Here is a 24,605-nt window from a genome sequence, read left to right as displayed (position 1 = left end):
TGAAATGATATGGTGGTAGCCTCAAAGCTAGAAATCCATGCTCTTTGAGCATTGTGTCGAATTTAAATAGTTAAATTCGACACAATTTCGCATTTCTGGGGAATGAGAAAAATTTGCAGAGAGCCAATCCATAAGAACTTGCTTCTTATTAGACTAATTTGGAACTTTGTTTAATCGAATAGAGTGTTATAAAGCATTATCAATTATAACAAGCATTTTTAGGAAGGTTTGGAATCAGTTTTTCTTCTGCCCACTTTTCGAAGATCGTTGAATTCATTTGCCCATGATAATCTCCAGTAGTTGAATTGGCTTTGTATAGTAAGTTTGAATTCGGTAAAAAAACCCATTTCTCTACCCTCTCACAAAACTATTATGCGCCGCGGGGCATTTCCGGTTTGTAGCACTCCACATTCTTCTTTAGACTGCCAACATTTTCCATAAGTTAAATTACTATCAATCCAAGTTTCATCTAGATACACAATCGGTCTTTTCTCCTCCCTGAAACGTCTTATTGCTCTCAAATACTGCGTTCTAGATAAAACAATGTCACTTCACTCCATGATAAGTTTCCTTTTATTCTGGGACTTTTTAAAACAAAATCCGATTTCATGGAGTATTTTCCTTAAAGTTTATCTTTTCCAAGAAAAATTAATTTTTTCTTTAAGCACAGGAATTAATTTCGGAACAGTTGGCACTCTTTTCTCGACCATGTAAAATTCGTGAATAGTTCTTCTTATAACGTCTACATCAAAATCATTCAAAGCTACGGTTTCGATGGTTTTCTTTCTCTGGCGCTTTTTTTTTTAGGAGATTTAAATTTTGGTTTACCTTCACCTTTTGATTCCCTACGAATTCTTTTAACAGTCGATCCCGATACGCCTGCAATTGCACTTGCACGTTTTATGACTTGAGAAAGGGGAACAAGGAGATAGCCTTCTGATGATTCTTTTTTGCAGAATGTCAGCACATTATTCAATATTCTTTTGCAAGCGCTACTGAAACGTTTAACAACAGAACTTGTTGACTGTACTGGATCCATCATACAAATTAATAATAAAAAAATAATGCCAAAAAGCGACAACAAAAATCAAGCTACTACTAGTACAGCGACAGACAAGAAAGCATGTGATTTTGCATGTTGGCGACCAATTCATACATCCTTCATTTCTTCTCCCCTTCAGCATGAATCGACTATTCTTGGCAAAATGCCAAGGAGAGACCTACAAACGGTGGGCATACTATATATTCATTATGATATCCCTGTAGTTTGTCAAGGCATTTGACAAGATTCCATGTGAAATTGTTATACAAGCTCAAAGGGATAGATTTGCAAAATAAACTTGTGACGTGGATAGGAGAGTGGCTGGTTAGCTGGCAGGTATAGAGAATGATATACAGAGGAGTTGTGTTTTAGAAAATGAAGGTGATGAGTGGTATACCATATGGTTTTGTGCATGGACCATTTCTATTTAACATATATATTGAGATGGTCTGGAGGGAAGCATCCAATTATATGTTGATATAATGTTGGGTTGGTTAAAGGAGATATCTGATACAGAATCTTTGCTGTTTGAGAACAGACTGGTTCTGTGGGCAGATGCTAATGAGTTTTAATGTTGCTGAGTGCAAAGTTACATCTTAGAATGAAGACATTGCATATTAATTATTATGTTAATGGGAATTTGGGAAGGTGGTTAATGATGCTTAGGGACCCAGGAGTGATGGTGAACAATGAGTTGAAGTTTTGAGGCTGCGTTGCTAAGGCAGGTAAATCATCATATCGACATTGTTGAAGAGAACACTAATCCAGGCATTGATAAGACCACATCTGTATTACTGTGCTCAGATTTGCTCACATGATTTCCATGGAGGTAAGGAAACAGTAGAAAAGATTCAGCATGTGGTAATCAAGATAATATCTGTCCTGTGGAATTTTGTGTGATGACCCACTGAAGGAATGTGGTCTTCAGAGTTTGAGAAATAGAAGTAGGGAAGGAAATATAGAAACATGCAAGTTGATAACATAATCTCATAGTATAGACACAAAGGAAAGTTTGCAACTTGTGGCAGGTGGGAAGAGAATTCAGGTGCCATTCCTAGAAGCCGAGTAAGGGTTGTGGTGAGGAGGAATGCAAGAGCTAGGCTCTGCTTATGGCTGTGTAAGTGAATGGAATAATTGATGTCTTGCTGGAATGAGATCATTGGTGAGTCTTTTGATTTCATGGAGGGCTGTTAATAATAATAATATTCTAGATTTACTATTCTAAGTGGAAATCTAGAACTTTTTCTTTCTTTTTTTTGGGTGCAACGTCCAAACAAAAATTGTATCCTTTTTTGGTCCCCTTGCTATTCTCAGAATACTCGTTATATGAGTACGCTATCTGTTCCCTTTGAAATGCGAATATGAATATATATTCTTGAACTTTGATTGCCTTTAAAAATTTCATTCTCCTTTAAATCTGCTTTTGCAGATATCCAACTTTATCTTTTGAGAACTATCACATAGGTCATAGGATATTCAACATAATTACTACACACATTTATGTGTAGGAATTATGAAAGTATTTACATAAGTAAATACTTTCATAACTCCTTCACTTTTGAATTTGATGTTCCACAGTAGCTTGAGCCTGAAAATGTAATTATAGATCTGACTTGCTTAAATTCATATTTTTTAGCCTCTTCCCCCAGATTGTTTTATAACCATGAATTACTTTCTGGTTGAATAAACATTTCAGGCTGCATAGTGGAAGGGGGTGTAATTGATGATTTGTAATGAAGTTTGTTAAAAGTTTTAATGATTTTTACTTACAGGATTCCTGTCCAAATCTTCAAGTGCTTGATGCTTCCAACATGAAAACAAACTCTCGTATTATCATTCCCTTGGAACATTTTCAGAGAGGTTGTCCTCGACTAAGAGTGTTGCATCTTGCAAACAGTCAGTTTTCTCTTAGTGCAACATCATTGTCTATACAGGTATTGCTTTCCTATTTGTTTCTTTTATTTTTTTTCTTTTCAAGACATAATTCTAGAAGTTTAGTGTATTTGTTTATACCAAACATCACTTCAGATTTTCATTCACGTTCATGTGTTTTTAACAGACAGAATTATTATAGATGAAAACAAGAAATGCTATTTTTCATTCATTTACATGTTAGGAATGCCTCCAAAACATTCCTAAGATGTAAATGACACATTGTAACAGTTTGGGTTCAAATTCCATCAGAGATATAAGGAATATTTATAAGGATGACTAATCTTTATAGGGACACAAGCTGAATATTTCATAATACCATTTTTTAAAAAAGGTCACCATGTGTAAAAATTATTTATTATGCATACTATTTGATAAAATAAGTCAATAAGATAAAATAAATAAGAAAACAAGAATATAATTTCTTCTCAAGTATTATTTATTATTCTTAATTGATTACTATAATACCAGCAAACCTTTTCAATATAAAAAAAGGCATGAAATTGTTTTCATGATTCATTTTATTTTTAAATTCAGTGAAGTTTATACTATAAGTCAGTGTTTCTCAAAGTGTGGTACACGTCCCCCCCTGGGCATACATGAAAGGTCTTCAGCGGGTATGTGGCAATTTTCGGCTATGCATCTTTAATACATGGAATCATTATTAAGAAAAAAAAAAGAATTATTTTAAACGTATATATTTCTCAATAAATTATATATTATGTATAAATTCTTCTACTCAGATTGTGATAACTGCTTCATAGTTTCCAAAATTCGTGGGCAATCACTCTTGAATCTTCATATGTGAACGTATGCTGTGAGACATTAACAACACAAAGAGCATACGATAGCGACTGATAAAAAATAATTATATGAATCAATTTTGTTCTATTATAAATGAAGCATATTTTTTTCTTTACATGTACATCTAAATTCAGATAAGATAGACATTTACAATGAAATATACTTTTTATTTATTTATTTATTAATATTATCCTTTTTAGTATTATCCTTATTATTTAAGAAAAATTGAAACATTTGTTTATAAAACTAGACTATTGAATGACACAAATGTACAATGGCTATATGAACAAAGAATTAACCAGTATCTAGATAAAATAAAACAAAATGAAGAAATAGAAATAGAATGGCTTAATATAAAAACGATACTAAATGCAGCAGCAAATGAAAGCTTAGGAAAGACCAAAAAATTCAATAAAAGAAAAAAACTGAAGATCTGGGATGATACAATCAAAGAAATAATCAAAAAGAAAAAAGAAGCCTATCACAAATGGTTAAGCAGTAAAAGATTAGAAGATGAAATAGAATATAAAAGAATAAGAGCCATAGCTAAAAGAGAAGTCAGAAAAAGACATAGAGAATCATGGAATAAATTTGTTTCTAATTTAGAACATGATTTATATAAAATAAGACCCAATGTATATAAAATTTTGAAACACCTAAATGCAGATACCAAAGAAAACATAAAATTAAACACTGAATTGAAATTAGAAGAATTTCTAAATTACTACACAGAACTGTGGACAGGCAAATATTTTAAAAAAGACAACTGGCAAACAATTAATGAAAAGGAAATAACTGAAGAAGAATTAGAAATCAGCCTGAAAGAAACAAGAAATGGAAAATCACCTGGAGAAGATAAGCTAGGTTCAGAACTATATAAATACGCAGGAACAAGATTCAAAGGAAGCCTCTTATTATTTTTAAATAAAATTTACTCAACTGGTATCCCCCCAATAGAATGGAAAAAAGCAATTGTGATTCCTATCTTTAAGAAAGGTAATAGAGATGACCCTAAAAACTATAGAGGTATCAGTATACTAAATTTATGTTACGAAATATACAGCAGAATCTTAAATAACAAACTAATAAAATATTCCAAAAACTTTATTCTAGAAGTACAAAATGCATTTAGAAAAGGACAATCATGTATAGACCCAGCCTTCTGCCTAAAATTAATAATAGAGAAAAGAAGAGAATATAATTTAGAAACACATATTGCATTTATTGACTTTGAAAAAGCATTTGACAAAGAAACATTTAAAAGAAACATATTATTTAACATATTAAAAGAAAGACAAATACCAAATAATATCCTAAAAGCTGTCACAAGTATATATGAAAATAATCAAATACAAATAAGATTAAATCATGAGCTATCATATACAAGAGAGATAAACCAAAGGGTCCGACAGGGATGTCCCCTCTCAGCAACTCTTTTTAATATCTACTTAAATGAAATAATAATAAAATGGAGTAAAAATTTACATCAAGGAATTAAACTTTCACCTACAGTTAACTTAAACACTCTCCTCTTTGTAGACTACCAAATAATAATTAAAAATTCTGAAGATAACTTACAGAAAGCTATTTTAAATCTAAATCAGATATCCAAAGATTATGGTATGATAATATCAACGGAAAAATCAAAAACTATGGCCTTTAAAGGACAAGATCCAGCAAGAACTAAGATAGTAATAGATAACAAGATCTTAGAACAGGTGAATTCATTTAACTACCTAGGATGTACGATCACATATGAAAATGAAAAAGATATAAACATAAAAATTGCAAAATATTTAAAAATAACAGGAGTAATTAACTCTATATTTAAACCAAACCTAGTTCAAAAACAAACCAGGCTAAAAGTATACAATACATTAGCCCTACCGGTCTTAATGTATGGAAGCGAAATCTGGACAATAAAACAAAAAGACAAACAAAGATTAACAACAGCAGAAATGAAGTTTATGAGAAAATCTGCAAAATATACCCTATTTGATCACAAAAGAAACGAAGATATTATGAAAGAATTAAACCAAGAACCAGTAATTGAAAAAATTAAAAAATATAAACATAGATGGATGGAACATGTTCAAAGAATGAAAACAGAAAGATTACCAAAACAAGCCTTAAAGTACAAGCCATTAGGAAAAAGAAAACCAGGACGTCCTCGTAAACGATTCAACGATGACTTCTATGGCCGGAACAGGCCATACTAGGCTTAAATCCTTGATACGTATGATGATCATGAATATTATCCTTATTTGGATAAGGGGGGGGGGTGCTTAAGTGTCAAAGCTGTATAACTGAGAGGAGACCTCCACATAGCCTTTAAAGGAATGCGGAGAACTGACCAGGGCTTCTGACCTAATGTCCAATCCTCACCTTTTCGTGGGCCACCCTGTTGGGTATCTACTTGGATACTGAACGAACGAGGATGGGCTGGCAATTTGGCAAAATTGCATGCCAGCTGGGGCGTAGCCTGGTTAAACAAGGCCCCCGTTGTTTTCGCCAGGGAACCAGGGCGAACAGCAAAAAGTCAGCTACTGGGACAAATCTGAAAACAAACCCTAACTCAACATCACCAGAGTTAAAGATCAGTACTATCAATGTAAGAAGCCTGAATGGCAAAGAAATGGAGCTAGCTGAGGAATTAGATAAGTACCAGATCGACATAATAGGGGTTACTGAAACAAAAAAGACCAAAACTGGTGAGATCTTTCTGAGCAATAAATACAAAATATTATATTCAGGCAATGACAATCAAGGAAAAGAAGGAGTAGCCATAGTATTCAACACAAAATACGAGGCTAATCTTCTTGAATGGCAGTCAGTCTCAAGTAGAGTGATGTGGGCAAATATGAGTATAGGGAACTGGATAATGAGACTTATTTGTGCCTATGGTCCCACAGAAGGTTCTACTAAGGTAGAAGTGGAGGAATTTTTTGAGGCTTTAGAAAAAGCAACTGACACAGTGAAAAAGGAAAAGTTGGTCCTTGTTGGGGATCTAAATAGCAGAGTAGGAAATGATTGTGAGACATACAAAAATATTTTGGGAAAATTTGGAGAAAAGAGCAAAGCTAATAATAATGGCAAATATCTGTTGGATTTCTGCTCAGGACATGGACTGGTTATTACTAACACCATGTTCCAACATAAAAATGTGCACAAATTCACATGGAGAGAAGAGTCTAGGAATAAGAAAAGTCTCACTGACTATGTTATTGTTGATAGTGATGTTTTCTCCCTGGTGCAGGACACCAGAGTGTACAGAGGATTTGAAATTGGAAGTGATCACTATTTAGTCTTGAACAAGATAAAATTGAATTTCATACTGAAAAGAAGAACATGTAAGAAAGTTTTAAAGCGAATAAAAGTTGAGCAGCTCTCAGAAAAAACATTGATTGATTCTGCCAGAGAGGCATGTGGTGAGGTTGTCTGCAAGGATAAAAAAATCAAAACTCCCTGGTGGACACAAGAAGTTAAAGAGGCAGCGAAGGAAAAGAAGAAAGCATATCAAAAGTTCTTGTCAAATAAGTCAGCTTGTGCTCTTAGAGAATATAGAGACTAAACACTGTGTAAAACTAGCTAAACAAAAGTCATGGGAGGACTTTGGCAAGAATATAGAAAATAAATATCAAGAAGGTGGCAAAATATTCTGGAAGTTGTTGAAGAAGCTTAGGAGTGGAGGAAAGAGTGCTGTAAAAGGAGTTAGAGATGATAAAGGTGACATGAAACCTGGAGAAAAAGATATCCTTGAAGTATGGAGTAATTACTTTGAAAAACTGCTAAATGAAACGAGCAGTGATGACAGCACAGTGGTAAAAAACACTGACCAGGCATGCAGGCAGGAATACATATCCATACTTGAAGTAGAAAAAGCCATCAAAGGCTTGAAATGTGGAAAATCAGCTGGAGTAGATGATATTCGACCAGAAATGCTGAAGTATGGTGGTATAAGAGTCTTACAGTGGCTGCACTACATAGTTCAAAAAGCCTGAACAGAGGGACGAATTTCCGATGATTGGAGTAGAGCTCTCATAGTACCCATATATAAAAAGGGAAATAAAACTGGATGTGAGAATTACAGAGGTATTTCCCTACTGAGTGTTCCTGGCAAGATCTATGCAAGTATACTTGAGAAACGGTTGAGAAGAATTGTGGAAGAAAAGCTTGGTGAAGAACAAGCTCGATTCAGGCCAAATAGAGGCTGTCAGGATCAGATCTTCACATTACGACAAATAGTCGAGAAAGCATGGGAATATAACAAAGATCTGTATTTAAGTTTTGTCGATTTGGAAAAGGCATTTGATAAGGTTCCAAGAGAGAAGCTATTCAATATGCTGCAGTTATATGGTATCAATGGGACATTATATCAAGCAATACTTATTGTTGTTTATTATTTTAACAGTATAATAGAACACAGAAACTAAGTAAATAATTAATTTATTAACTTGATGCTGATATTTCGCTGGTGTTATAACCAGTATCTTCAGAGCACAAAAACACTGTTTGTCACAATACGCGAGACTAAAGCGACATGGTGTACTTAAACAAAATTGTAACAGCAACACAAAGACTAGAGTCCTGATTTTGGCACCCTCTATCTGGAAAAAAAAAAAGTTATCATATATTACTAGAGTCCTAGAAAAGTGCTAGTTTTTTCTTAATATGACTGTCTTCCAGATCTTCGGCAAGTTAATACAGCCATATTTGTTGAGATTTGGAGTGTGTTTTAGGGCTTCTGTCGCCTCTAAGAACAATCTCTCTGATTTATACGGGTTTCTGTGTAGTACTTTTGTGTTTTTCCAGTTGATCCTGTGTGCAGGGGTATCCAGAGCATGGTCTGCTAGGCCCGACTTCCCATAATGATAATTCCGGACGTATCTTTTATGTTCGCTGATGCGGATGTTCACAGTTCTTCCTGTTTGACCGTAGTAGGCTTGATTGCATGAGCAGGGCACTTGGTAAACTCCAGGATGTGATAAAGGAGGAATGCTGTCCTTGGGTGAGCGGATGAGGGTTTCTAGTTTGCTACATGGTCTGAATGTAGTGCGTAGTTTATGTTTATTGAGAATTCTTGAGATCTTTACGGATGTGTCTTTAATGTAAGGGATGGTGACTGTTTTGTTGTAGTTCTCTGTGGTGGATGGTGGGAGGGGTTTCTTAGGAGTGTTTAGTATTTTGTTTATTTTATGTGGATTGTAGCCGTTGGCCAAGAAGGTGTGGCGTAAGTGAGTCAGTTCAGCAGTAAGAGCCTTGTCATTGGAAAATCAGGACTCTAGTCTTTGTGTTGCTGCTACAATTTTGTTTAAGTACACCATGTTGTTTTAGTCTCGCGTATTGTGACAAACAGTGTTTTTGTGCTCTGAAGATGCTGGTTATAACACCAGCAAAATATCAGCATCAAGTTAATAAATTAATTATTTACTTAGTTTCTGTGTTCTATTATACCGTTAAAATAATAAACAACATGTTCGATGAACACATAAGTCTGTCCACACGTTCAAGCAATACTTAGTCTTTATTTGGGTTGTAAGTCAGCAGTTAGAATTGAAGGAAGTACAGGAAGATGGTTTAATGTTAAATCTGGTGTGAGACAAGGATGTACATTATCCCCTCTGTTATTCATTATCTATATGAATCACATTATGAAGGAAAGTGGTATTAAACATGATATCAAAATTGGAGATGTTAATGTCAGCTCTTTGCTTTATGCAGATGATGTGATACTTCTAAATAAATCCGCTACAAGTCTGCAAGATTCTGTGACTAAATTGAATAGCTGTTGTAATAGATATGGTATGAAAGTCAGCAATAAAAAGACAAAGACAATGAAAATAGGCAGAATCATTGAAAATGTCAACTGTGTTGTGAATGGAGAACCTGTGGAACAAGTAAAACATTTCAACTACTTAGGCACGATTTTTACTGAAGATGGTAAATTAAATATAGAAATAGACAACAGAATCAGCAAAGCTGGTATGGTGGGAAGTCAATTGAATAAATTCATATGGAATAAGAGAGAAATTAGTCGGAACACTTAGCTGTATACAAGACAGTGTTCAAACCAGTTTTAACTTATGGATCTGAGAGCTGGGTCAGAAGTAAAACACTTGACCAAAGACTAAAGACCGCAGATATGAGAGTTCTGAGAAAGATTATAGGCGTGAACAGATGGCATCAATGGCAATATCATATTAAAAACGAGGATATTAGGAAAGAAGAACTTGACATTGTCAGCATCCAGGAATGCATTAGCAGAGCTAATCTCAGGTGGTATGGTCACCTAAACAGAATGGGCGAGGAAAGATTAGCAAAACAAATGTTCTCTGCCAGGTTGGCAGCAAAACGACCCAGAGGAAGACCAAGATATAGGTGGATTGATACGGTACAAAGTGCCTTCGATGATAGAAATATGAGATCTGATAATGTTGGAGTCTTGACAAGTAACAGACTGATTTGGAGGAAAATTGTAGATAGGAAGTTAGTAATGATATAATTTTTTCATGTAGTACTATCATATCCTGTACACCCCTTGTGGGTACATGGCAGGAATTTGATGATAATGATGGATAAGGGGGTACTTGGCAATAATGAAAATTTAGGATGGGGTACACTGATATCTGAAGTTTGAGAAACACTGCTATAAGTAGTAATATTTAACCAGCTTGCCAGTTGCATCACACAGACAATTTTTATTGGATTAATTTTTATTCTTAATTACATCTCTACTAAACTTCTTGTTCACTATCCCTCATGTGTTTGGATGTGGTGTTTGGTATTATAGCTACTAATTGCACCATCATAGGATCCATCCAATAACTTCTGCAACTGGATTGTCAGCTTTCTGACTGGATGCACACTGTATATAATGGTTCCTTAAGGCTCTGTTCTCTCACCCACCCACACACTCTCTTCTTTATACATATAGTACATTCCAGTTAATCAGGGTAGCTGTTTTATTGGGACAAGTATAGTAGAACAAAAGCAAATTAAAAATATAACAGGAATTTTCTTCATTTATTTGGGACACAATGCCTTTTATTTAGGCCAGCTAGTAACCTCTACCATATGGAGTACTAAAAAAGTTGCATAATCTTGCTTCAGAAATTTAGTGCAGATGAAACAGGAATATTTTATTGTACCGGACTGGATCGTTCACTGTGTTAAACATGCTACCCTGTTTGGATCAAACAGAAAGAAATTAATCATATAAAATGCTTTATTCAAAAATGTCAGGAACTGGTAAATGGAATCTCTTATTAGAATTAGGCCCAGGACTATTTTAAATCGTTCTGGATCGTTCACTGTGTTAAACATGCTACCCTGTTTGGATCAAACAGAAAGAAATTAATTATATAAAATGCTTTATTCAAAAATGTCAGGAACTGGTAAATGGAATCTCTTATTAGAATTAGGCCCAGGACTTGAGGTTTTAAAGAGATAAGAATGGAAAGTTGATCAGTTCAGCAACAAAAATGTTGCTGAATTCTTAAAAAATGACACCTGAAATTTTTAAGAATCAATTTGAGTTGTGACGTAGAATTACATTGGAAATCAAGAAAATGTGACTAATTATCGAGAATTGCTAAGGGGGGATCGGCACAAAAGTTAATCTTTTACAAGCAATACAGTTTATGGTTGATAGTTGATGAGGAATAAGCAACAGGACCATTCAAAACTATTTTACTCGCTGTGGTTATAAACATTCAGTCATGGATATGCTAAATACATCTGATGAAAATGATGTCTCATTAGATGTGAACCACATCAGAAACTATGAAGAGTAAGAGTTGTTTGCATCCAATGATGATAGATAATCTTCAATATTATAATGAAATGGAGGAAATTGTAGTAAAACATTGGAGTACATTAACAAAAGAAAGTGATGAGGATGACACTCATGTCGAAAGTGACCCAGGACACTAGAAAATTTATTGCAGGATTACTAATCTTTAATGCAGGAAAGCAATGAGGGCAGCACTATATCTTCAACTGATTTTGTTCAGTTGAAGTAAACAATAAAAATAATAATAAAAAAATAGTAAATAATTATAAATAAGACAGGCAAAGTATTAAAATATTTTACTTTCATTAAAGCCAATTGTTTATCTCTAAGTCAGTAATTTTGCTACTTAATAAACAGTAAACTTGTATTTTGTCTTATGTTCGATACACCAGTTAAACATTTTTGTGTAAATTCATTTAATTGGGGTAACTGCTTAAAGGAACCAAATTATGTTATTCTAAATATAGCCCATTTAACTGGAATTCACTGTATATATATTGGTGACCTACTTTAGTTGACCACCAGTCCAATATACAGTTTTGCAAATGAGTACACTACACTCCTCCTTTAACTTGACAAACTTTGCACTATACAAATCACCACAATTTATAGTGTCAGCCTCTGATTTCCAGAACATTCTTCATCGGGTTTTGGATAACTTTGTCAGTTTTCAAACTCATGAAACACAGTTCTGGCTTATTTTTCACAAAAAAAGAACTGCTCTTCTTTAATCTTACTTTTCACTACACCTAAATATCTAGATATAATGAGATTTCTCTTCTACACCCAAATCTCTAGATGAAATGGAATTACTTTAACATCAAGTTTCACTCTCTCTCTCTCTCTCTCTCTCTCATATATATATATATATATAAATAAACAAACAGATTACACTTATTGCGTCCTTGAAATCTTATGCAAATCACAAATCTGCCCAACCATTGAATACTGCTTACACATTTGGGATGGTGTTCCCTAGAGCATCATAAAAATACTTGATGCCGTACAAATAGCGCAGTCTCTTACCAGTTCAATCGCTTTCACACAGATGTTTAGTTTCCACTTCATGAATCTCCTATAAATACTTCCATGGTAACTGTTCCTCTGAATTAGCATCAGCAATTCTCTCACTGTCTGTTAAATCAAATTCCTCTTCAAATTCGTATAACAAATTTCTCTTCCTTCTCTTGCATTCCTTTTTGCTGGCTTCTGAAACATTCTCCTCTCTTATGTTTTTCCCAAAGAATATAATACACTGATCTTCAAATCAAATGTGAATGTCTTCTTTCTCAACTCGCTGCATATCCATGTTACTAACTGACAGGTTGATTACCAACCTCATGCATAAAATCAACATAAAAAAAATAAAATAAAAAAATTACAACTTGTCATTTTTTTTTCTTTTTGCATGGACTTGAATGGTATCATTCAGTATAAAAGATGGCAGTGTTTAATGAATAATTAGCAAATTACCTTCAGAAAAAAAGAACTGTTGAACCATCTCATTAAAGATATCAAAATAACAGTTCAGAAATATTCAAATAAAGAATATTTTAATACTCATTTTTAGTGGTATGTATTGCATACGTACTCTTGGAAGGTATACAGGTTACTATGATAGTACTACATAGAAAGATTAGAATGATTACAACATCATTACTGATTTCCTTTTGACACTTTTCCTCCAGATTAATCTATCATCCTTCAGGATTCCAATAAGATCACATCTTATAAGGTGCTTCTTACTGTATCAATATGCATAGATCTTAATCTGTCTCTTAACCTTTTATCTGAAATCCTAAGAACAACTCTTTTGCTCACCTTAAGCGACCACATTAGACTAGTTCTACTAATATATTCCTGAATGCTAACAGTATCAAGCTCCTTTCTAATATTCTTATTTTTAATATAATTCTGCCATTGATATCATCTGTTGTATCCAGTCTATGATCAAGTCTTATTTCAAACCCAGTTCTCAGATCCATAAATTAATGTTTTGACTGACTTCTGTTTACCATATAAATTTATTCAGTTGACTTCCCCTTCAGCCTTGCTAATTCTGTTGTGTATTTCCATATTTAGTTTGCCATCTTCACTAAAATTGTGTCTTAATCTATTCCAATCTTTAGCAATTTAAAAAAACCTATAGAAGAGAAAATATTTCACTTCTATTTCACTAAATAGAAGTGAAATGTTTTACTTCTATAGGTTTTTCATTCAGGATGCAATTGATGTTTTCAGTATTCGTGCTTATTTTCAAAATGTTTGTATTTTTTCTTGCTGATTTTCATACCAGATTTATTATAACTGTTATTCAATTTAGTTTGGAAATCATATAGACTTTGCATTTGTCTAAAAGTACATCATCACCTGCATAAAATAAAGAGCCAAGTTGAATCCTTTCAGTTTCGATATCAGGGATAATGCCACTTTTCTTCATAATGCAATCCATATGACGATGAATAATAGTGAAGATAATATTCATCCTAGTCATGCACTATTTTACATCAAACCACCTTCCTGTAGTTCCTTCAGTTGCAACTGCTGACTTACAACTCAAATATAGAACTATGTATTGCTGATATGTCTGTCATAGTGCTTATAATATAATCATAGTGTTTATAATATAATCATAGTGTTTGACAGCCTTTTCTCTTGTACCTTGTCATGTTCCTTCTCCAGATCTATAAAATGTAAGTAAAGATACTTATGTTCCTCATTTCTCAGCTGTTTGTCTTAAAATGAAAATCTGATCTGACAACCTATATTTGACCTGAACTCAGCTTATTCTTCTCAAAAGTAAAAGCTACCTGGATTTTGCATTTTATAAATGGTACTATTTACTAAGAGCTCTACTCCAATCATCTGGAATTTGAGATTCTTATTGGCATTCCTAATTATGCAGTGCAAATCTCTAAAACTAACCTGTAAAACTTTTATACCTTAGACTGCTTTTCCACATTTCTAGTGTTTGATAGTTTTTCTGCTTGAAGTATTGATATGTACTGCCAATTATTATGTTCCTCTTAAATATTCATCACCATCAAATTCTTGACATATATCCTCAGTGTACAGGTTATTATGATAATACTACATGAAAAAGTTAAATCATTACTAACTTCCTATCAACAATTTTCCTCCAAATTAACCTTTGTCTGTCAGCATTACAGTATTATCAGATCTTATATTTCTGTCTTCTAAGACACTTTTTATTATATCAATCTACCTAGATTGCAGTCTTCTTCTGGGTCTTTTTTCCTGCCATCTTGGCAAGCACTTGTTTTGCTAACCATTCCTCTCCCATTCGTTTAAGTAGCCATACCACCTGAGATTTAGTTCTGCTAACACAATCCTGAATTCTAACAATATCAAGTTCTTTCCTAATAGCCTCATAATCTGTTCAATCCCTTAATCTTTCTCAGGACTCTCATATCTGTGGTCTCCAGTCTTTGATCAAGAGTTATTTCTAACTAGCTCTCAGATCCAGAAGTTAAAATTTATTTGAACAGGGTCTTGCATACAGCTAGTTTAGTGTTTTGACTAATTTCTCTCTTATTCCATATAAATTTCTTCAGTTGACTTCCTACCACACCAGCTTTGCTAATTCTGCTATCTATTTCCAAATTTAAATGTAGTATTGATATTCATTAAGTTGTTTTTCCACAGAATAACCTGTCTGCCCAACGTATGTTAAATTATATAAGTGATCTAGTAAACACCAGCTAAAGACAGAGGCAACAGTTTATCTTTTGTAGACGATAAAAGATGAGAATAGTCGATAGGAAAATATATAGAATTAAGGTGAAACTTCACAATTCTACCAATAGGCTTAGAGAAGCGTTTAACAGCATTACAAATATACTGTATTATTAACTTCTTAAATTCCATTCATTTCTATATTTTAAACTTGTGGGATATCTGAATTTTAATGCAGATATCTTACACAGTTCACTATGGGTTTTACAGGACTACTTTCTTTGTAGGTTTTTGGAAGGCCTCCTTGTTTTTATAAACGAGGAGTCCTTCCAAAATGAATGCATAACTTGAAAGTATTTTCATCTCAAGTAATGCTTTCATCAAGGAGCTTATTTAATTATCTAATCCTTGTTTTGTTTGGTTTATAACCAATTTCTTGATAGACTGAGGTATCCTGTAAAAGGTAGTCCATCTTCCTCTCATTCTGGTGTTTGATAGTTTTTCTACTTGAAGTATGGCATCAATTACAACTACAGCTTTTCATTTATCTGAGTTTGAAATAGATATGATTATTTTGTTTTAATGGTAGATTACTATGTATGTAATCAAAAAGCTTCAAAAAACAACAAAGCTTCTTTGGTGCTAATTTGAGAAAGGATACAACACATCAGGTATGAACTAAATATTATTGACCTTAATTGCCGGAACCATTTTGACGATATTTCAAACAGTTTAGACTACACCACCTGGAACAGTATAGACCACGTGTTACCATTTAGCTATGAGAAAACTTTCCAGTTAAGCAAGGTGAACCAAATTAAAAAATTTGAAGAATTGTATAAGAAAAAATACCATTCTTATAACAACCTCCCAGATGACAAAGTGATCTTCAATGTGTTGGATCACGGCCTTACCAAACAAGAATCTGACATCCTAAAGAAAGGTTTCAACTTCTCCGTCACCCCTAATTTCATTCCAAAAATGGACTTCATTTGTGGAATTGAAAAAGACCTCCATCCTCTCCCAGAGGCTGCAGCTAACGATATTAGATTCCAGACCACAATTATCCTTGCAACAGCAAAACAACCCAAACAGAACACCACTCCATACAATAGGAAGGCCATTCATAACTTACGAAATAACAAAGAGATAATCATTACTAAAGCTGACAAGGGGAACTCCACAGTCATTCTAAACTAAAAAGACTATTTCACTAAGATAAACAATCTCCTGTCGGACAGTTCTACATATAAAATACTAAAGAAAAATCCTATCATGACAAACCACCATGAAACAAACCTGCTGATCAGAAATATAACTGGTTGGCCTGAGGAATTAAAAAGAAAACTCAAATCTGCACATCCCATAACTCCTCGCCTTTATGGTGCACCCAAAGTGCATAAGGAGGGTGTTCCACTGCGTCCGATTGTAGATGGCAGATCCTCCCCTACATATAGGGGGATCTACTGGCTAAACACCTTGCCAACTTACTAAAAGGAAAAATTAGACAGAGTCCTATATTAAGAACTCTCAACAATTTGTAGTGAAACTGAAGTACGTCAAGACATCACAAATGGACATAATGGCCAGCCTGGATGTAGTATCTTTATTTATGAATGTTCCAGTGGAAGAGGTCATTAATATTATTAAAAATCTCTTCCCTACAGACATTACACAGTTGTTCAATCACTGCCTTAAATCAAATTTCTTCAAAGTAAACAACACAGTTTACCAACAATTGGAAGGCCTAGCAATGGGTAGCCCACTGTTACCACCTTGTACAGACCTATTCATGGAAAAGTTAGAAAATTAAATTTTTACCAAAATTACACCAAACCATCGATATGGTGGAGATAGGTTGATGATATTTTCATCATTTGGAATGAAAACATGGAAAACCTACAGGTGTTTTTCGAGAAAATAAACTCTCTTCACAACAAGATTAAATTTACTCTAGAAGTTGAAAAAAAACAGACAACTCCCCTTCCTAGACATACTGGTGAAAAGGCAGGTGAATAATTTTAAACTTTCCATATACAGAATACCTACAGATACTAGACGTTATTTACATGTTCTTTTATGTTCTTCCAACCATTATAGATCACAAAAACATAACATCATTCACATGTTACGGAACAGAGCCAAAAAGTTTATTTCAGACGAAGGAGAGGTACAGGCAGAACTTTCTTAAATTGCTATAACACTATCACAGAATGGTTTTCCTACAAACATCGTCAACAAGTTCCTTTATAAAGACAACCTCCAACAACAAGGAACAGTCACCCAGTACGCTTCAATAGTAGTCATCCCTTATGTAGATTCAGTCTCTTCAAGATTAGCGAGAATGTTAAAATCTCACAACATCAGAGTGGTATTTAAGCCTACCACTATCATCAAACAATTATTAAGATATCCTAAAGACAGTGTACCATTTTTCAAATATCCAGGTGTTTATAGAATTCCATGTACGTGCGACCTTTCATATATTGGGCAAACTTCAAGAAGCCTGGAAATCAAACAGGAGGAGCATGTTGGGGATGTCAATCATAACAGGACAGTCTTCTCAGGCTTAGCACATCACTTTGCAACTTCCAACCATGCAATTGACTGGGAAAATAGCTCTACCGTATTTGGATAATGATTACAGTTACAGAATTTTCAAGGAAGTGGCGGTGGTATTAACGGGTAACAACCTCAACAGAAATCAGGGTGCCACACTGAAAGATATATGGAAAAATTTAATCAACTCACTCAGTTTAATGGAACTACAATACACAAAAAATCATGTAACATGTATGCATACAACACGTATCCATGATACTGACTGAAGCTTCTCAACACATGCACGCATTGTCACACATAGTTTCAAACTTAACTGCCTAACAGTTAGCAACGTTTTTGTATTCTCTCATATTTTTTATGTGTACTGTTCAGCCTTGACAAAGCTAGACAGTTGCTAGCGAAACTAATAGGCAGGATTATACTAATATATCTATTAATAAAGTACCTATGGTCTCATAACCACAAAAAGTCTCATTTTTAAGTATTTTATGACCAATATGTATAATTTAAATATGTATGTAATCCCTTAATTTGTACAATTTGCTTAGAAATACTCCTTCAAAGGAATTATATTTTGAAGTTCATTTCAGGTAATGAAAATAAATTATCAGTCTAAATACAAGACCCAGTTTATGTTTATCATAATATTATGATTATAAACTTTTGTTCTCTTCATATGTTTTTTTTCCCTCTCATTTATTCAAGGCTCAAGCTTTAGGTTTTCCTGAGTTGGAAGAATTAAGCGTGGCAGTCGATAATTGTAGTGTTGGAATTGGAGATAATGGACTAGAGAGGTATGTAGTCATTTAGTATACTACAGTTTCTCAAGCTTTTAATGAGTATAGTATGATAAGTTTAGTTTAACAAAATCATGTTACAATGAAGTCTTGTTTATCCAAGCTCTTATTATTATTTTTATTATTAGACTTCAAGGACTCAAGGGAAGCCATACATTACCCACACGAGCTGTCATACTTTCTCTTAAACTCATTCACACCAGATGCCCTCATTACTTTACTAAAATAGGCACTGTTCCTCCAAACACTCACTGCTCTGTAAAAGAAAAATCTAGCCCTTCCCTTTTTTTAATCGCACACAAACCTAATTTCTCTGGATGTCCCTCGTGTTCTTTCTCCACCTTCCATATAACAAAAATGTATCAATATGTTGAAAGTTTATTTTTCACTTGGTCAGACTATAATAAATTTAGTTTAATCCTTTATCCAAGTGTGTGCAAACATTTGCACCTGAAAGTATCTTCAGGACTGGGGTAAAGTGGTACAACACTGGGCAACTCCTTGCAAAGGTGGAGCAAGCTACCAACATTCCTATCTCAGTATCTCCCATAATGCAAAACACATCTCCTTGAGGATATGTATAATGTTATGCATTAAGGGAAGGGCCACTACCCAGACTAGTTTCGCCCTTTATTGGGGTCTCTTCAGTGGGAGCCAGGCCCAAGTGGAGATACCAAGGCAGAAGCATTAGCAAGGTCATCTCCTCCTATAGGAGCTGCCAAACGGTGTGCCACCTTTTTATTAAATTACTCTGGCCCTTCCCTCAATGCATAATATTATACATATCCGCAAGGAGATGTGTTTTGCATTATGGGAGATACTGAGATAGGAGTGTTGGTAGCTTGCTCCACCTTTGCAAGGAGTTGCCCGGTGTTGTACCACTTTACCCCAGTCCTGAAGGTACTTTCAGGCACAAACTTTGTTTGCACACACTTGGATAAAGGATTAAACTAACTTAAATTAAGGGGATATTAAATCCCACATAGTTTTAAAACCGAATAAGAAACTCAAAGATTGGAATCAGAGAGTTTCTTGCCGAATATAGTAAACTATAAAGTATCGGCGACACTAGCGTTAGCCAATGCAAGCGATCCTAGTACGTAGTACAATACCGGACGACTCGTTGCAAAGGTGGGGGGGAAGTTCAGATCGTGTTGCCGATACTTTATAGTTTACTATATTCGGCAAGAAACTCTGATTCCAATCTTTGAGTTTCTTATTTGGTTTTAAAACTATGTGGGATTTAATATCCCCTTAATTTAAGTAATGTTTTCATTGTCGAAATGAAGCTTATTAGCTCTTTATACTTAAGGATTAAACTAAATTTATTATAGTCTGACCAAGTGAAAAATAAACTTTCAACATCTTTCTCTAAATCCAGAGTAATTTAATAAAAAGGTGGCACACCGTTTGGCAACTACTATAGGTAGAGATGACCTTGCTAATGCTACTGCCTGGTATCTCCACTTAGGCCTGGCTCCAACTGAAGAGACTTCAATCAAGGTCGAAACTAGTCTGGGTAGTGGCCCTTCCCTTAATGCATAACATTATACATATCCACAAGGAGATGTGTTTTGCATTATGGGAGATACTGAGATAGGAGTGATGTTAGCTTGCTCCACCTTTGCAACGAGTTGCCCGGTGTTGTACCACTTTACCCCAGTCCTGAAGATACTTTCAGGTGCAAACTTTGTTTGCACACACTTAGATAAAGGATTAAACTAAATTTATTATTGTATCAATATGTTATCTTATTAAACTTCTCAAAAGTTTTTAAATTCTGTTATATCACCCCTCTTTTTCCTGCCCATCTGTGTCTACAGTCAAATATCTCCAATCTGACTCATAATCTACATTCCATACTTACAGTATCATCTTTTAGCCTTTCCACATCTTTATCCTTTTGGAGACCAAATCTGTGCACAGTAGTTCAGATGCAGTCATATTATGGCCTTTTAAGGAGGCAAAATAACTTCCATGTCATTACATGTCGGTGTTCATTTCAAAATCGCAGTTATCTTTTGCGATTTTGAAATGAAAGGGTCACAAAGCAAAAATTGTATATGCAATTTTTGCTTTGTGACCCTTGAACTTCAACTTCCTATTCATCATAACTCCAAGATCTCTAGCCTTTGATATCTCATCACACTAAAGTACATAACTTTACACTTACTAATATATTGACAGCTCTTATCATTTGCCTATTCAAATCACCTGTAAATGCTGCATAGCAGTAGCATCTCTGATATCTATCTTTGCATCATCAGCAAACAGTTGAAGATTTCCTGTCGGGTCCTTCCCAATATCATTAATATATAAGATCGATCAACCTTTACTGGCATGGGCCAACAAAGGTTGGTCGATTGGTAGAGCCTCTGCTATTAATGGCTCATGCAAAAGTTAAGCAAGTTTGAGCGCAGTTAGTAGTTGGAAGGGATCACTCGTTCGATGCTGTTGGCACACTCTCCCTCGATGAGTCTTTGGACTCCCTGGAGGTGTCAAATAATAATAATTATTATTACCATTGTTGCTTTTATGAGTTTCTCCCCTCCCTGGACTGAAGTCATCTGATGTCGTTAGTGGTACTCCCCCTCTCTTCTTTTGTCATTCCTAAAATACTGTACCATTTATACGTGATTCCAGTTACTACATCCAATTTTGAAAACTAATGTCAACAATTTTAGGTCACAACATATTCACCCAAAGCAACAAACTTGGCCATTTTGTTTCTACTGCTCCTAACATTTGTGTATAGACAATGGTTTACCTTTTCATTTTTACTTGTACCCAAATCTACAGTCTACATGCCTCAGTTGAACAACTTTCTCATTTACATCCACAGACACACTTGAAATGCTCAAACCCAAAGCGTAGTCCATCTCTTCAATCGATTCATAACCATTAATAACAGATTCGTTCATTTATTGACATCTATTACATCTGCATATCCTAGCTGAATTTGCATGTGCACACACACACATCCTCAGCATTTCTCAAAAGATGATCTTTTTTTCTTGAATCTTTGCATTAGGTCTCATTTCAATAAATAATTTCTCTAGGCACATACTACCAAATTCATTAGAGTGCAAGCCATCATGCTCATTCCATTCATCAGAAAACATCCATTTGTTCTATATAGCCTGCACACTGAATCATTTGCTAACATAGCTCTCCACCCTAACTCATTACTATCATATCTTGGCAATAAACTAACCATTTCTGTCAAGTTCTTCGCATTTTTGTTTCCAAAAAAGTTATACAGATATGTAAATTGATGTGCTTTAATTTAAACCTCATTCAACTAGGCCTCCATATTTTTGTCCCCTGGATGGAGGCAGGATGGCCTGACTATATCACCAGGCACTGAGTACCCATTTTAGTCACCTCTTACGACATGCATGGGCTACATTGGGACTATTCTTTAACCCACACATGCAGTTATGGAACTTGAAATGACGGAGAGGTGTATTTTTCATAAGCAAACTTTTGGTCGGTGTGTAAAAGTATTTACTAAAATAAAGAGCCAAAAGGCTTCAGTTTGGCGATTCAAAATTATATAAGTAAAGTGGATATTAGATCCAGCATTATTTGAAAGCTGAATGTAGAAACTATGAAAGTTTCGTAAAAAAAAGTTCCACCTTACTTATATAATTTTGCATCGCCTTTTGGCTCTTTATTTTAGTAAATATTTTTAAGCACCGACTGAGAGTTTGCTTACAAAAAAATACACCTCTCTGAAGGTTTCTGCCTGTCTCTGAGGAGAACCATCCAGTTTGAAACAGCTGTCAGGCCAGTGAAACCTTATCAAAATGGACTAATAGAAAGCGAATATATAGACATTTGGGCAGCATTTATGTTTTCTAAGTGGTCTGCACTAAGGCAACTCATGAATGCCAGTGAGTGTATTCCCGTAAACTCTCTGGTCAACCTACAAAACTTTCATAGTTTCTACATTCAGCTTTGAAATAATGCTGGATCTAATATCCACTTTACTTATATAATTTTGCATTGCTGAACTGAAGCCTTTTGGCTCTTTATTTTAGTAAAAATTACTTTCTTCAATGTGCCTTTTGCTTAGATGTTTTTTTTTTATTTTTTTCTCTTTACTAGCTTGTGAAGTTTCATTTTTTTCTTCCTATTTGCTTCCTCTATTATTGTATATTTTGTTTCTTCCCACAGTTCTTCTAATTCTCTTCCTGTTTTATTAAACATTTTAATTTCTCTCCAACTTTTACTTTAAATGCTTCATTTATATGATTTAAATCTGATGCACTCCCTTTGTTTCTTCTTAGCCCTTACTTTCAATATAACTTCAGCAATCAGTTATTCATGATCCATTCCACACTTTGCATTAGCATTTTTGCTGGTTTAATAGCATTCATTCTTCTCCACCTTCCTATTGGATACAGGATAATCTGTCTGGTTTATTTCTGTATTTGCAGTGAGGTAAAGTCCATGCGTGTAGTCTTCTTTCATGTTGTTAAAAGTAAGTGTTTGCAATAAAGAAATTATTCTCAGCAAATATAAAACTGCAACATCCTTTCCCTGCTTTGTTCCTCAGTACTAAACCAAATTTTCCAGCGATGCCTCATCCTTTGTTTTCTCTTGCTTTGCATACCTAATAACAATAGAAAATCTACCATTCAATACTGTACACCACTTGTTGCAGTCTGTTGTAAAATTCTTCTACCTTGTCTTCACTTGCATTTGTAGCTGTGCATACACTTGTATTGATGGTGAAATTCACTCAATATGCCTTTATTCTGATTGAGATTATTCAGTCAGACACTGAGTTCTAACGACAAATGCTGTTCCAATTTTCTAAAACTTTTGTGTCTAGAGTAATAAATCAAAGTATATTATTCCTGTCCATCTGAGGTCACTAATTCCTAAAATCTTAATCTGAGATCTCATTTCTTTATTAGTTCCTATTTTCCTTGATACATACTTCATACATTCTATGTTTCTATTTTATGTAAATCAGTAAAGCAGAGGCATCTTTTTCTGAGCTCTATCAGAAGACAAAGTTTCTCAAGGCTTTAATTCAGCTTCATCATTCTTATTAATTTCATTGGAAGTATCCCTCTGCTATTCCTTTAACCATTTTGATGCTTTCTGACCTGAGTGTGTTCCATCTTCTAACACCATATCTCAATAACTTAGGCCTCTGTTGATAAGATTTTCTTGGCAAAAAAGTAGAGGGAAGTAGGACTCAACACGTCCATTGCCAATCACGTTTTAGCGCGTGATGCGAGTTCTCACCTGGCGGCCGATCACGCATTATCGCATGGACGTCGCTATCAAGTAAAAAAAAATTTGGCCACCACACAAAATTCCAATTTTCGGCTTGGCAATGAACGTGTTAAAGCAGAGGAATCTAGAGCACATTGCTTAAAATCTTCCATGTAAAAGTTGGAAACAGGAGATGATAGTGAAGAGCCTATTGACATAGTTATCTTTTTGTATGCCACACGAAGTAACCAAAATGTAGTATGTGGGCAAAGAGGATTGTGATGTCAAGCAATGTGTCCTGTAAAACAAAAATCGTGTAGCTGATTGGACAGAATTGTTAAAAGGACAGAAATGTCAAAAATGAGTAATAAATCATCACTGCTGAGAGTGTGATGTTCTTAATTTTGTTTACGAAATTGTGTTTTTTATATCAGATGGGAAATGACCTACCAACTCCTCAAGTGTCAATGCTGGTTACTTGACTAAGCACTAATTAGAACTTCAACTATTGGCTGAAGTTATTTTTATTTTCATATTCTTTTTGTGTATGGTAAATTTTGATGAATGCTGTCTGACATGAATTGACAGACTTAGTAATTATATGCTATTTGAATTTGAAGGGAGATATTCAGTTGCTAATGATGCAAAATTGGATAGGGTAATAGTCAATTAAGGTGAAGTCGAGAGCAGGTTGATTTAAATTGGCTGACAGTATGGGCAAAACATAAGGGATATCAAGTGAATATGG

At 34.5% G+C, this 24,605-nt stretch overlaps 1 protein-coding gene across 1 annotated transcript in view; it reads left to right on the top strand.

The window, feature by feature from the left end:
- Fbl6 (F-box and leucine-rich repeat protein 6) overlaps nucleotides 1–24,605 on the top strand; it is a 273,653-nt gene that overhangs the window by 166,291 nt on the left and 82,757 nt on the right. Inside the window, exons 7-8 of the mRNA XM_090404578.1 lie at nucleotides 2,815–2,976; nucleotides 18,534–18,622. Coding sequence (XP_090260704.1) covers nucleotides 2,815–2,976; nucleotides 18,534–18,622 — 251 coding nt within the window. The remainder of the gene's footprint in view (nucleotides 1–2,814; nucleotides 2,977–18,533; nucleotides 18,623–24,605) is intronic.

The sequence above is a fragment of the Typopeltis vanoorti genome, chromosome 1, assembly GCF_054136105.1.
Source record: "Typopeltis vanoorti isolate ZY-2024b chromosome 1, IOZ_Tvanoo_1.0, whole genome shotgun sequence".
Lineage (NCBI taxonomy): Eukaryota > Metazoa > Arthropoda > Arachnida > Uropygi > Thelyphonidae > Typopeltis > Typopeltis vanoorti.
This window is presented reverse-complemented; position numbering and strand designations above follow the sequence as displayed.